Source organism: Crotalus tigris, unplaced genomic scaffold, assembly GCF_016545835.1.
Source record: "Crotalus tigris isolate CLP2741 ecotype Arizona unplaced genomic scaffold, ASM1654583v1 scf7180000017753.6788120, whole genome shotgun sequence".
NCBI lineage: Eukaryota > Metazoa > Chordata > Lepidosauria > Squamata > Viperidae > Crotalus > Crotalus tigris.
The window spans coordinates 2,050,202-2,066,269 of record NW_024096615.1 but is presented as its reverse complement, the minus strand read 5'-3'; the positions used below and the strand labels follow the sequence as shown (position 1 = coordinate 2,066,269).

Here is a 16,068-nt window from a genome sequence, read left to right as displayed (position 1 = left end):
TTTTCCAAACATGGAAAAAGCAATCTTTGTTGGTATCCTTTTATATAGTTCTATTTTTATAGTTTACATGGTTTATATCATACATTTCTGAGACACACATTATTCAGTCAAACAAATTAAGTTAAATTTGAAGGTATGCCACAGTCAAACTCGGCTCCCTGATTATTTACAATTATTGTGTTCTCTCTCTATGTGTCTCTCCCACTGTTTCACACATACACACACACACACACACACACACACACACACACACACACACACACAGAGAGAGAGAGAGAGAGAGAGAGAGAGAGAGAGAGAGAGAGTATTTTGGGTAACAAAAACAAAACAGTTGAATTCATGAAATAAGATCTAAAATCTGAAATTAAGAAATAGAAAACAAGCTGAAAAGAGAATCTAAACCAAACATTTCTTTCATATACTGTTTCACTGAAGTGGATAAAATGTACAAAAGGAAAGGAGATATTATTTAAGAAAAAAATCTGACAAACATAAGACTTTAGAGGAATACTTACGATCTGCTTGAGGAATAAGTGGAATGAAACTGCTGAATACACTCTTAGTAATTGAATTACTGGTCACACAGCATGAATAGTTGCCTTTATCACTAGGTTCAACTTTGGCAATGTAAAGATTACCATTTGTTTGTGACACATATCGCCGTTTATCCAAAGTAATGAATTCTGGGAAGTCATTCAGAAACCATCGATAACTTAGATCATCTGGAGATAGAAAAATATATTTAAATTTATTATAGAGATGACACTTAAAGAATATGGTAATACCTAGCTAATTTTGTTCATTCTTGGAAGCTAAGTGAGATAAGCACTGGTTAGTCTTGGATGAGGGATTACCAGTGAATATCAGTGCTCTTGGTTATACAGATAGTCCTCAATTTACAACCGTAATGGAGTCTGCCCAATACGATCATAAGTCGTAATGGTCACAAAACAGATGACCTTTACTACCTTTATTGCATTATTCAAATACTGTGGTTGTTAAGTGAATCCATTATTCGCAATGGGCCATTTTTGAAAAAAAAAAAAAAGTAAATGCCAGCTTTCAGCAAAAATGTTGTAAAAAGCAGTCTCATGATCATGGGACATTGCAAACGGCCACAAATGCAGGCTGGTTACTGAGTGCCCAAATGAGATCATATGACTGCAAGGGTGGGGGCAGCTGTTAGAACTTTGGAACAACTTTTCTTACTTTACTCATCACTCCATGCTGCATATGTCAGCAAGTGGGTGTGTAAATCCACACTTTTTAAAGTCAAGTTTTTAAAAATATGACATGTAACCTATATTTATGCATACTGTAGGCTTAGGCTAGGGAACAGTACAAAATAGATTAAATAAATACCTGAAAAAACGGATTTCCATTTGTAAAATAGGTATAGTAATTCTCTGAAAGTTTTTAATGGTTTTCAACTTTGAACAATCAAACCTTATAATAGTAAATAGATTCAATTACTTTATAATCTTTATAATCTGAAGGAAGACAACCATACTGTAAGGAATTTTATTTTCACATGTCAAACAGGAACAATTCCTTTTTTTATAAGGCTCAAGAGGCTTAAGCAACCTAGTCACAGTCAACATTAATAGTATTCTAATTATATTAATTCCTATTTCATTGTTTCAATTGAAACTGAAATATATAAATTTAATTACCTGGATAATGAGGTGGAGGATCACAGAGAAGAACAGCACCTATACCTTCTCGTACTTTTACTGCATGTCTCTCTTCCGGAGGAAAAGGATATAAATCTATGCAAGATAATAACAGAAGTTGATGCCTTTATATTGTAGGGAGTGTTTGTGACCTCATGTTTATTTTTTGAGATCAAGCTGGAGAATGCTTGCTAATAATGGAAACAAACATTTTACAAACATAGAGAGTAATGTCTCAATGTACTGTATATAGGGCTGTAAAAACAATCTAGATATCTATTTAGGGAATTGTTTTATAGGGATCAGCACTTACGTTACTGACCAGATGAACAGCCAGTTTCAAGATACAATATTGGAACATGGATAAAATTGCAAGGCTGACAATTCAATAGCCTAGTATTGATTTGTGTATTATTATAATCTTAAATTCAAGAGTCAATAAAAGGTGGGCAGAAAATAAGATTAAGGTGAATTTAAGACTCCAATAGAACTTTACTGGCTTATCTGGAAAGGAACAGTTCATGAAAGACCAGAAATTAAAAGATGGATGAAGATAATCTATAAGATTATACTAAACGCCAAACTATTTTAACATATATCCAACAATTATTTGAGACTTTACTCTATTTAGCCACCACTGCTAGAATTTAAAGTTTGCTAAGGTATTGTTTAGAAGTCAAGAAATTTGGATTTGCTTAATATTTGTGAGATAATCAGGGCTACAGACTAAATGGGAAAATTAAAAAGAAAATAAAATTCTGGAAAAAGGCAACAACAAGCCACTCACATATGCTTCCCAGAGAATTGTGTGGCTATACCCATGCAATCATGAGGAATCAAGCCTGCCTTGAAAATGTTTTCCATTTTATTAATTTACAATCAGTCTTTGAAAGCTCTTGTCTTTTTATCTCTATTCACTGAACTAAACAAACAAACAAATAAAAAATCTTCTAAAAGAAAAGGCTGCAACTATATTTCTTGGCTTTTTCTTCAGTTTCCAGGAATAAGATTAGAGTGAGATTGCTTTTGCAAGAAATAGAGGTTGCAAAAACCTGAGATGGTCACATGTGCACATGTATAGGTAATTAAATTTGAAATATTCAATTCATTTTAATTTATAGCAAAGTCTCTTAAATAACTATGACTTTAGTATTAATAGTAGTCATAAGGATTATACCCATCTCTGGATTCATTCACCATAAACAAAATGTTGCATTTATTCTACAGGGAAAATAATAACCTTTCAATATAAATAAATTCTAAATTCTTTTCTTTTAAATTTTTACTATAGTGCATGAACACTGTTAATGTCTTCAACATTGGGAAGGGGGAGCTTTGGGGAATGCTTTCCGCTGTCTGTTAAAATGCCCTTCCCACAGGGTATGGAATGTCTCTTCCTTATCTAAGAGACAGTTTGCACTTGGAGCCAGAAGAAATTGAAAGTGAGAAAGACCTTGAGGAGCCCACGGAAAAGACTGCTTAACTCTCATGCATGAATGTTGCTTTTAATATATTGCTTTCTGGGTTTTTCTCTCAAATCTCACCTTGATTCCTTGCTATCACTAGCCCCTAATAAAAGTTCCTTTTGAGACAATGCCTGTTTCAAGAGTTCTGTTTTTTCGGGTGGCTTAGCTAAGGTAGGTCCTTATATAAGGCGAGATCTGCATAGTGCCCAAACTGGAGAGCCAGCTGCCCTATCAAGGTGGGTCGCAACCAACATGTCCCTTCCTACTGGCAACATGGAAGTGGGTCAAATAGAGAGCTGGAGATATCATCCTAGCAGACCCCAGGGAACGAACTTCCAGGGACCTAGGAGTGGTTGAACCCTTGGCAGAAAGAGACCAGGTGGTTACTCGGGGTCGGAAAGAAATAGGACTGGGAAGGGAAGGCTCCAAAAGTAACTCTCATGCATGGTGGAGGAAAGAAGAAGATAAAGAAGAAAGCACCAGAGCCTGCTCCCCCCAAAAAGGGACTGGTGGACCCAAATTCAGAGACGATGAAAGCTATCTTAAAGCATACCATGGAATACGTGTGAGAGTCATTCAAGGAGCTGAAAGGCCAGCTGAAAGAGCAATAGGAATTGGAGGAAGAAGCAGAGAAGGAAGCAGGTGAGGAAGAGCTAATAGTGCCTGAGGAGACCCATAGGAGCCATACCCCAACCAGCAAAGCTGAAGCCAATTCTGTTGGGGGTGAAATTTGATGGGAAACCCAAAAGGTTGGGATTCTTCCTAGCCCAAATATTCACATACGTGCAGATATATGGAAGAACACTGCCTACAGATGAGGAGAAAGTCTAGCACTGGAAGACGCAGTGGCGGATTGGATGGTGACCCTCTACAACTGCAATGCTCTGGAGCTGAGAAATTTCAACCGGTTCATGGCAGCCCTCCGACATCGTTTCAAAGACCATCTGGCAGACAAAAAAGCTCACGAGCGCATGAAAATGGTGAAGCAAGGGCGACGACCAGTAACTGAGTACACTGAGGAATTCTGGGAGTTGGCCAGCCGATTAAACTGACCAGAGGACATCCTGGTGAGTTGCTTCCAGGATGGCCTAAATGCAGACCTGTACAATGCCTGTGTGGCCCATGGGGCCCCAGGGCAATTGTATACTTGGTGCCTCTTAGCAGAAGAGGTGGAAATAGATCCACCCTGTGAAACCCACCTTCAAGCCAAGAGAGTTGAGATGGCCCGACCATCACCAACCACACCCTGCTCTATTGCATGCTTTAACTGCAGGAAAGAGGAGCACCAAGCAGTTGACTGTCGTAGCAAGGTACCAGCCAAGAGAGGAGACCGGCAATCCACTGGCAGACCTACAGAAATGACACCGCACCCCATAGAGCTGGTGTTGGCAGTCGAGGAGACGGTGGAAATCCCCTGAGCTCGTAGGTTGAGGGTCGAGTTCTGGCTCCTGCCAACTATGATTCCGAGGCAGCTGACTATGAGAATGACCACTTGATAAGTGGCCCAATTGATCCCATAACTGTGCCCCTAGAACTGTTCATACCAGGTGCCAAGAAGAAAGTAACATTAGTCAGAGCTGGTGGGGAGCTGGTGGGGAGAATGAGAATACTGCTCAGGAGGCTAAAGACCCCAATAAATTTCTGCCAACTCGATTGGTCCATTGAGGGGGAATCCCTGCCAGTTTTGCTACCAGACCATTGCATATTTCTATGGGAGACCACTCGGAGACTTTAGCATTTGTTGTGGCTTCTGCCCCACCAACCCACAGACTGAAATTATCTCAGGGGTGAAACTTCCAAAGCCGAAGATGTACTCCATGACCCCATAAGAACTGAATGAACTTCATAAGTTCATTGAAAAGAACTTAGCATGGGGTTTCATCCAGCCTGCAAAACCATGGGTGGTAGCCCCTGTGCTAGTCAACGAAAAGAAGGATGGGTCACTTCATCTCTGCATAGATGATAGAGGGCTGAACGCTGTGTGCATAGAAAACCTCCCCCTTATGAAGGACATGTTAGCACACCTGTCAAAAGGAATTTTTTTCTCCAAGCTGGAGAAAATATTACTGCAAAGAATACTGGAGGGGGATGAATGGAACACTGTGTTTAATTGCCCCATGGGTTGTTTCCATTTTTTTCTGCTAAAATGCCCTTCCCCCAGGGATAGAATGTCTCTTCCTTATCTAAGAGACAGTTTGCGCTTGGAGCCAGAAGAAATCAAAAGTGAGAAAGACCTTGAGGAGCCCGCCAAAAAGACCAGTTACCAAAACACGATGTCACCTGTGGATTGGCTGGGATTCAAATGAACACTGGGACCTTGGGGGAAGGAGTATTGAATGTTGCTTTTAAAATATATAGCTTCATGGTTTTTCTCTCCGATCTTGCCTTGATTCCCTGCTATCATTAGCCTTAATAAAAGTTCCTTTTGAGACAATGCCTGTTTCAAGAGTTCTGCTTTCTCGGATGACTTAGCTGAGGTAGGTCCTTACAGCCTCATTTACACAGCACTGGTAATATGCTTTCCTCTTTGAACTGAAGAAAAGTATGTCACTAAAAAAGAAATCATGCACACACAGAATCATTTTTTTTGCCTTGTTTCAGTAACAAGGCCAACAGTATTGCTGCCTTCACTCAATAATGCAGAGAAATAGTTCGTAACTGGGAGACTTCGCTGTTAAAAAAAAGCTACTTTCCACAAATGCTGGGAATCACATAATTCAATAATGCTGAAATAAATAAAGAACTTCCACACCTGCTACTCCAATAGGAAGAATGCTACAAAGAAACATACAAAGCACTTCTTTTAAACAAAAAAGGCAGATAAAAGTGCAAGTCTCTCTGCTAACTGTAACCTATTACTCCTCACAGTTAACAAATTCACAGCTTCAGATCCATACATGCAAAGTTGAATTCCAATATCAGGAGCACTAATATGACTTCATAGGAGATCTACTTTTGTGGATGCAAACAAAACCATGCTTTGAGGCTAAAATATCTAAAGGTAATATCATACCATCTTATCAATAGGCTGGTAAGAAAGCAGGGATATATCATGAAGACATGTTTTCCACAAATTATTGGCAGGGTAACTTTGCACTAGAAAGTTGTGACAATGATCCTAAAGCAATATTGTTTGGGAAGTTTTTCAGTTTTAGTAAAAAACTGAAATAAGATGTTTTTTATTATATTGAAGTCAAGTTGCAAAAATACTGTTATTTTGGCATCTACTATTTTATGGAAGCACAAGGTTTATTTTAATAAACTGTAATGTAACAGACCAGCACTGATAAAATTCATCATTAAATATAAGCAGATAGGTTTATCTAAAAGATATAATAAAAGTCCCCAAATATTTTTCATCTAGAAGAAAATAATCCATTCATATTCACCCACTTTTCTCACTCTAATCACAATAAAAAAAATAGTGATTATGTTTGGAGATGGTGTCTTTTTCATACTGCTCCAATCAGCATGGATCATGACAATAAGTCAAACTAAACTAAATCAGTAACATACCAACCTACTGAATACCATTTCAAAGAGTTTGTGTGAAGGTAAAGGTTCATGTAAAAACCACTTACATCCAAAGTTTAAAGTTGCTTCCCGGCTCCTAATAGTTCCATGTATATTGTATGCTATGCAAACATATGTTCCTTCATCCCTTGACTTCTCAGGATTATTGATTTCCAGGTTACCTCCTACCATACTATAATGTTCTTTTGTCAGTTTAATATCAACATCCCAGTTGTTACGTTGCCACCTATTCAAGGAAAATATTTATTTTTAAAAAATATTAATACCTTATGTCAGCACTTCAATTGCCTTAATACAGATTGCCTCCAAAACATGGTATCTATCCCTACAGAATGAGATTATGGCAGTTTCTGTTTCATTGAATAGCGCAAAGTTTTAATTGGAAATTCAGTTTGAATTTGACTGTGTTTCTAAATCAGTCTGAATTGAATCCAATTTGATAATTTAGACCAGTGATGGCGAACCTTTTAGAGACCAAGTGCCCAAAAACTGGCCCGCCCCTTGCTCCGCCTGCCCGCAGGGCCACTCACCACAGATCACCCAGGCAGCCTTGCAGCACCATGGCAGTATCTGCCATGGGGGCTATGGAGGGAGGCAGGGCTGGGGCAACAGCACGCGTGCCCACAGAGAGGGCTCTGAGTGCCACCTCTGGCATGCGTGCCATAGGTTCGCCACCATTGATTTAGATGATCTTCCGTGCATGCAGGAAAAAAATATCAAACTGGGTTTCCAAATGACATAATTTTATTAGTTAAAGCATCAAACTAATTTTCTAAATTGAATTAGATATCAGACCTGAATTGATCTGAATTGACAATACAAATCTGATCTTATTGCATACTACTATTCCTAGGTGTTATTTACAGATCCCTCAAAATAAATCCATTGTGCTAGTTACAGAATGACAGGGATTCCTAAATAATATGGTTATAGAATTGAAAATAATTATTTAAATGCTTTTCAGAGATACATAGAATTTAATAAAAATAATGTTTCTCACAGTTCATTCAATTATACTACCATCAACTTGATCCTACTGAAAATGAATTAAGAATGTAGTTTCTTAGATATTAGCCACCAGGATGAGCATCTAATCTGTTTTACATATAATCTCCTCTATACAACAGATAAATATAATATTGGTTCAATTTTTAGAATGCTCTGTGAACACTGAAAAATAAGTTTTTGCCCAAATTAATGTTTGATTGCATTATAATAGTCAAATAATGTACTGTAGAATATAGATAATAGCAGAATATGGTGATATTTTATAATAGAAATTAGACATTATTAACACTATGATGTTTTGGGTAAGTTAAACTTTTAAAGATGAGGGCAAAAGCTATAGCGGTTAAATATAATTCCTAAAATGTTAATTAACATAAGATTGCTTGAAATATATAATTAATGCTAAGTATGATCTTGTGTCAGACTTCCCCCAGTCTGATCCCTTAGAGAGTAAAACTCTCAATTCCATTTGCTTGAAGTGAAAAGGCACTTTTACTAAGAGATGCTAATTGCAGTAAAGTCAAGCGGAATTTAAAATTCCCATCCTTCAATACAGAACTAAACCCCTGGTTTCCCTTAGCCCCCCCCCCATGGTCCATCTGTGTGTAACCAATCTGGCACCGCCGAGATGTTTTAGGAAATGCTGAGGTGTTTGGATGGGTGAAATTCCACTCTCAGGGCAAACGGGCTTCAAGATGCCAGCATGAACTGGATTCCAAAGCGCTCTGTTCTCTCTCAACTGTCTATCCCACCTCACAATTTCCCATCATAAAGTAATTCAGCTTTATGGCACATTTGCTCCCCCTCCCTTCCCCAGTTAATGGCAGAACACCAGCAAGGACCAACTAACGATGGTGGATCTGACATGCTGCCCCCCTTGGCAAGGATGTCAGTCCTGCAAAACAAAAGGAAACACACAACAAAGAGAGAGAAAAAAACAAGGTAGATATATGGTTATAATAGGGAACTATTTTGGTTTATCAGGATATTAGTTATGGAAAGGAGGAGCTTGAGAAGTTTGTCTGCTTTAATGTGCTTAAGTCTCCATTCAGTCTCAGGAGGAAAGTGTTTCCATGCCACTAGATACTGAAGCTTTCCTCAGTGTTTACGAGAGTCTAAAATGTCCTTCATTTCAAAATGTTGTTCCCCCTCAGTCATGAGTGGTTTGGGTGGCAGAGGCAGCATTGGATGCAGAAGGGACTGAGTTTGCGATTTTAGAAAACTACAATGAAAAATCGGGTGAATGAGTCTAAGGGATTTCAGCAGTTCAAGCTCCACTGTGACCCAATTGATGATTCTTTTGACAGAGAAAAGGCCAACATACTTTGGTCCCAATTTTTGGGAAGGCTGTCTGGATTGTGGATATTTAATAGAGAGGTAGACCCGGTCTCCTATTTTAAAGTCTTTGGGTTTTGTTCATTCTTTTGTCTGCACACTTTTTGTGAGTTTCTTTTGCCTCCTCAAATGATTTTCTGACAACCGGCCAGGAATTCTGTAGCTGGGCAACCCAGTCATAGAATGGGGTGGTGGTGGCCAAGGGCAGCTCAGGCATGAGTACAAAGTCCTGTCCCATAGTCACCTTGAAAGGGGTAAACCTAGTTATTGTAGGATACTTCAGGAAATGGAAGACTGTCCAATTGTCCTGTTGGTAATTTATCTAACACCTCAGGTATTGTTCTAGAACCCCATTCATATGTTCACACACTCCATTCATTTCTGGGTGATGACTGGAACTAAGCCCTTGGGATGTCCCAAGAAGTTTTTAAAACTCCTGCCAGAATTTGGAACTGAATTGTGCTCCACAGATGGAAATTATCCATTGCAGAGTGGCGTGCAATCTATAGAAGTGGTGGATGAAGAACTTAGCCAAGGTACGGATGGAAGGGATAGTATGGCAGAGCACGAAATGCACTTGTTTAGAGAACATATTAGTGATCATCCAGATTATGGTGTTTCCTGCGCTTTCCAGTAGTTGTACTATGAAGTCCATAGAAATTTCCTTCCAGGGAGTGTAAGGCTCTGCCACTGGATAGAAGAGTCCTGGTGTTTTCCCTTGCCACTTGGCTGAAGCACAAATTGGACAGCTGGCCACATAACTTTGAATGTCTTTCTTAAGTGAAGGCCACAAGAACTAGCACTTAATCAGGCATAACGGTTTTATAAAACCAAAATGTCCTGCAGTCTGAATCAGGCTTTTCTCCAGGACTTGTAATCTTTGGGTTTCTGGAGCCTATAGCTTGGTCCACATCCAGGCTAGGCCTCCTTGCATTGTGCATTCATTTTTGTGAGCTTGGAACCACTTGTCTCCTTCTAGTGCTGCTTTTAGAGTGTCCGCTATGCCTTCCCCAATTTGGGGTTTTCCTTTTGCCTATGCTCAGGTGATTACTGGTACCACAAGCTGGTGAGATGGAATAACCAGTCTGACTATTTCCTGTTTGGAACTGTAGAATAGAATAGAATAGAATAGAATAGAATAGAATAGAATAGAATAGAATAGAATAGAATAGAATAGAATAGAATAGAATAGAATAGAATAGAGCTGGAAGGGACCTTGGAGGTCTTCTAGTCCAGCCTCCTGCTCAAGCAGGAGAACCTATACCATCTCAGACAAGTGACTGTCCAGTCTTTTCTTTAAAACCTCCAGTGATGGTGGATACATTTCTGAAGGCAAGCTGTTCCATTGGTTAATTGTTCCACTGTTAGGAACTTTCTTCTTAATTCCAGGTTGCTTCTCTTTTTGATCAGTTTCCAACCATTGTTTCTTGTCCTGCCCTCTGATGCTTTGGAGAATAATTTGACCCTCTCTTCTTTGTGGCAGCCTCTCAAATACTGGAATACTGCTATCATGTCACTTCTGTTTCTTCTTTTCTTTAGACTAGCCAAACCCAAGTCCCGCAGCTGTTCTTCATATATTTTATTCTCCAGGCCTTTGATTATCTTAGCTGCTCTTCTCTGAACTTTTTCTAAGGTCTCAACATCTTTTTTGTAATATGGTGACCAAAATTGGTTGCAGTATTCCAGGTGTGGTCTCACTATAATTTTACAAAGCAGTACTAATACTTCGTGCGATCTTGATTCTATGCCTCTGTTTATACAACCCAGGATTTTTTTTTAATAAAAAGTTTTTATTTTCCGTTTATTCATACAAAATACAATTCAATTAAAATAAATTCCTAACCATTGGTACCGCCTGCCCATTCCCCCCAGGCCGCGTCCAGGATTGTATTAGCTTTTTTGGCTGCTGCTGCACATTGCTGGCGCTTAGTCAAGTGATCGTCCACTAGGACTCCAAGGTCCCTCTCACAGTTACTGTTTTTGAGCCAGGTCTCACCTAATCTGTACTTATATCTTTGATTTTTCCTGTCTAAATGTAAAACTTTGCTTTTCTCCACATTAAAATTAATTTTGTTGGATATGGCCCATTGTTCCAGTTTATCAAGATCTTTTTGGATCCTGAGTTTGTCTTCTGGGGTATTGGCTACTCCTGACAGTTTGGTGTCATCTGCAAATTTGATGAGTTCCTATTCCGTCAACTATGTCATTGATGAAGATAATTGTTCGCAGATCTGTTTTTTTATTATATTTTCCAGGACCTTCCCAGGTATTGATGTTAGACTGATTGGTCTGTAGTTTCCTGGGTCTGTTTTTCCCCCTTTCTTGAAGATGAGAACCACATCAATCCTTTTCCAATCCTCAGGTACTTCCCTGGTGCTCCAGGATTTATGAAAGATGTGGTGCAATGGTTCTGAGATAATATCTGCCAGCTCCTTCAGAACTCTGGGATGTAATCTGTCATGTCCAGGTGATTTATATTTGTCAGATTGGATAGGTGTTCTCTTACCATTTTCTTGCTTATTTTAATTTTTGTTTCTAGTCTTTTTCAGTATTTTTGGGGGTATGTTGTACTAATATTTCTTTCTTTTTACTCTGGTGGATCTCACATTTTGAAAGTTTAGCATATAATTGAACAGCCCTAAGTTTTTAAAGCACCACTCAAAACAGTTTCACATGCTCCGTCATCATCTCAGTATGAATCAGTATGTCAACCAGGTAGATCAGCATCCCTTTGTAGAAGTGCTCATGCAGCACCTTATTTAACAGCTGCATGAAGACAGCAGGGGGCCCTTTAGTCCAAAGGGGAAGAACCTGAATTGAAAATACCTTAAGGAGCAGTTAAAAACTGTTCTCCATTCATCTCCCTCCTTGATCCAAACTTGGTAGTAAGGCTTATCGCAAGTCCAACTTAGTAAAAATCTTCCCTTTGGGCTAGCATATCTTTCATTAGTAGCAATGGGTAATGGGAAGAGATGGAGGAGATGACGTTCACAGTTTTGGAGGGGGAAATCCATAGCTTCATTCATAAGACGGCCAAGTGAAGTTGGGCACTTTGATGGTGTCCAGGGAAAAGGCCGAGAGAGGAGGCTGCCAAAGACTCCTTCATCCTTCATGCATCAGTCCATGGAGAGACAAGAGGGGAAAATGTGGGCCAAAATCATCTTAAAACTAACAGAACAGACGGGACTTCCATCCTTGTTGACTTCACATCTGAGTGTGCAGCGGCGGCAGCTGGATAGGTGAAAGCTGCATATGGAATGGCTGGGGTTAGCTCTGTGGTATACAGGGGATAGGGAGCCAGTGCTTCTGGAGACAAATCATAAGGATCTCATGCAATGAAGTGTGCACCTACGGCAGGGTGGAGGTTGGTGAGGTTTGTGTGGCTATTAGCTTGCTTTTTGCCATCTTGGTGTTGGCCTTAGCAAACTCTAACCGCAGCTTCTGGGGATTCTCTAGGTCAAAGCAGATCCCATTCAAAGCATTCTTTGCAGCTTCTGCACCAGAACAGTTGTTGGAAGTAACAAAGCCTGCTGGCTATTTGGTTGTTAGTTTGATCATAACCCTTAAAATGCCGGAAAAGGAAGTACAGCTCCCGCGGCTTCATGTCCACCAGAAGGCCACTCACAAAAAGGGTCCGTACCTCCTCGAGGCTGCTGCTGCTGTTCTCACTCCCCTTGGCTAAGTTGCTCATGATGGTGCGGGGTGGGCTGGCGGGCTGGCGTGGGGGAGGGTGAGGCTCACAAGCACTGCTCCAAGGTGGCTGCTTCACCTGACTGACAGTGGTGGCAGTGACTTCCCCTCCAGGCTGACGGGCTTCTTGAGGAGAGTGGAGTGGCCGCGTGGATCCTCCTGGATGACACTGCTGCTGGTCGTGTTGCCGCCACGGGATGAGGCGAGGCAAGCTGAGGCAGGCAGCAGGAGGGGGTGGGTGGGCTGCAGGGCCCCGAGGTGCATGAGTGTGGGGCAGGTGGGTAGACATTTTCCACACACACAGCATTTAGCCCTCTGTGCATAGACATAGGAACCCATCCTTTTTCTCACGGAATAGCCCTAGGGTGGCCACTCTTAGTCGAGCCAGCTGAATAAATCCCTGCTTTAGGTTTTCTTCCATAAAAAGATGTAGTTCCTCAAGTTCCCTAGGGGTCATTGAGTACAATTTGGGTTTGAGTAGTTTAACCCTGGCAGGATCTCTATGAAGCAGTCTGTTGGCTGGTGGGGTGGGAGTTCATCTGAATCCTTCTCACTAAACACATCCCGCAAGTCCCAGTACTTTGGGGGAATTCAGAAATCGGCCTTCTACTCATGCATTGCAGCCCCTACCTCTTGCCTTGGGTTTGGGATCTCTAAGTTCTTTCTGGTTTCATTTTAGCTTCAGCCTGCCAGATTTTTAACAGCTCCCTCCTCCAGTTCACATAGGGGTTCCATTTCCGTAGCCACACCAAATGTCTCTCCATGCCTGGGGCCACAATAAAACTCAGAGTCTCTGTGTGTGCCCCCATCCACATTTCTATCGGCTCAGTGATGAACATTGCTGGGATCTCCCCTGCTATGGAGCCATCTAACTGGCAGAATACCACCAGAACTTTGAGTGGTCTAAGTCTTACCTCCAGTTTCTCCACTAGGACAAGGTTGACCAAACACCTGGTGCATCCTGAGTCCAGAAGGGCCATCAGGCTGACTTTACGTCCCAAAGATTGGACTATCACTTCAACGGGGACTGTCACTGGGCTGATTGGGATACTTATCAGGGGGTCATCATCAGAGTCAGTATTGCAGAACTCCTGGGTGTACTCAGCCATATTCCTGCAGCCCTGGCTGATAGTTTTGATGCAGTCCCTGATCAGCAAGGGGGTCTTCGAAATATTTTCAAAATGTTGTCATGAAACAGTTGAAGGTCCTCAGCTCCATGGTATCATCATTATGGAGGGTGACTATCCACCTTCCTGCAGCCCCTTCCAGGGCCATGGTGACACATCTCGCCTTGCCACCCTCTTTGCTATTTTGGGACCTTACTCTTGCATATAGGTCCAAATCCGGGCCAGGAAATCCCCCATTTGCTGAGGACCACCATCAAATTTCATGCCCAGTAGTGGGGTCTTGCAGCTCCTTTTCCTTGCTGGAGCTAGTCCTGCAGGGCCCCCACACTGGGCCGTCCCTCCAGGTGCTGGGGCTGCAGAGGCTCCTGGAGCTGCAGATTCAGCTTCCAGCTTGCCTGCTACAGTGGATGCATTTGCCCCATTGTTCACTGAGGATGGATGTGGCTGATTGGCTGCGAGATGAGGTTGAGGGCGTTGTGCGCCTTTAGGTTTTTCAACACACACACACCTGCATAAACTTGATGGCTTGCTCCCTCCCTGGCCATGCTCTCCATCTCCTCCTCCTCCTCCTCCTCCAGTTTTTTCAGCTCCATTCTCTATTCCCATCAGCAACTACCGCGGCTTCCACAAGTAAGTCACCTCCACTGGCTTCTCTTCCCAGTCCTCCTTCTTTTGAACACCTAGGGACCATCTGGGTCTTGGTGGGTCACTGCAGCTCTCTCTGTCTCTAGTCCATTTGGAGAGATTCAGCTTGTGCGGGGGCCTGGATGAAGGCTCTCCCCAGCATTCAATTTCTTCCTGGTCACTCCCTTGAGCTGACATTGCATGCATGGTCCCCATAGTACAGACAATGGCCTTTCTGGGTTGACCACAATTTCAGATTCTGCTTAATATCAGACCTGCCCCAGTCTGATCCCTTAGAAAAGTAAAATTCTCAACTCCATTTGGTTGAAATGAAAAGGCATTTTTACTAAGAGATGCTGATTGCAATAAAGTCAAGTGGAATCTAAAATTCCCGTGCACCAGTACAGAACTAAACCCCTGGTTCCTCCTAGCCTTCCCTCCGTGGTCTGTCTGTGTCTGGCCAATCTGGCACCATGAAAATGTTTCGGAAAATGTTGAGGCATTTGGGTTGGTAAAATTCTACTCTCAGAGCAAATGGCCTTAAAGATGCTAGTATGCCAGTTTTGGATTCCAAAACTCTCTGTTCTTCCTCAACTGCCAATTCCCCCCTCCAAATTTCCCATAATACAGGTATACAGCTGTATGGCCCATTTGTTCCTCCTCCCTTCTCTGATTGATGGCAGAACACCAGCAAGGTGCCAAGCCAAAGCTGGTGGATCTGACATATGGATAAATAGAAGCAAAATGCAACTGAATTATTTCATCATTTGAAAAAGATTTTAATCTTTGAGCTTAATACTTAGTACTATGATTTCTACTGTGCTGTTATTTATAAATATTAAAAAAGGAGAAAGATAACAGTTGTACCAGGGCAGATTGATTTCTGCACTGCTCATCTCTTACCACTTGTTTTTTATTCATTTTTATAGTATACTTTTATTTTCTAAAAAATAATATACAGGTAGGCCTCAGTAATAATAATTGGCACCTTCCATTGCTAAATGAAGCAGTCATAAAGCATGATATCTGACCATGTGAGTTAGCAACTGCAGTTATGGCAGTCCCCAATTACTTTTAGTTAAGTGAAGATTGTGTGGATTATTAAGTGTGATTCTCACATGATCATTATCATGACTTATGACTTCCTACAAACTTCCCAATTGACTTTGCATGCTACTTTGCATTGCTACTCATGTAGCAACAATATAGGTGGCTGTGAATTAAACTGTCTTTTCTGAAAAAGTAACAAAACTTTGGAATTAAATCATTAAGTTTTCAGCAGTTGTTAGTAAACTGACTTTTCCAAACTTGCTAGGGTTATCCACCACTGGTGCATTTTTGGACCAAATCTCAGATCTAAACTGAATTAGTACAATTAATATTATTAATATAACATTAAGAGAGTAACCCAAGTTACTTGTAAGTAGGTGTAGGGATTCCTCTGGCTCTGCAGTTCATCGACACTTTTGCATCTGGAGACTCTTCTGGATATACCGTATCAATGGGCTGCTCTTCAAAAATTGGTCCATAACCTTTTAGTTCATCTGCAAATAGATAGCAAGGCAATTGAATAATGTCATCCAATTAGTACGTATAGAATTCAGAAAGTTT

General features: G+C 41.0%; 1 protein-coding gene across 7 annotated transcripts in view; it reads right to left on the bottom strand.

Annotated features, from left to right (window-relative positions):
- The window catches only part of CNTN1 (contactin 1), a 370,454-nt gene that overhangs the window by 138,067 nt on the left and 216,319 nt on the right, over positions 1-16,068 (bottom strand). For all 7 annotated transcript variants that reach the window (XM_039340676.1, XM_039340675.1, XM_039340674.1 and 4 more), the window contains 4 exons: positions 15,875-16,001; positions 6,721-6,899; positions 1,674-1,769; positions 516-722 (listed from right to left, as the gene is read on the bottom strand). In XM_039340676.1, the coding sequence (XP_039196610.1) occupies positions 516-722; positions 1,674-1,769; positions 6,721-6,899; positions 15,875-16,001 (609 nt within the window). The remainder of the gene's footprint in view (positions 1-515; positions 723-1,673; positions 1,770-6,720; positions 6,900-15,874; positions 16,002-16,068) is intronic.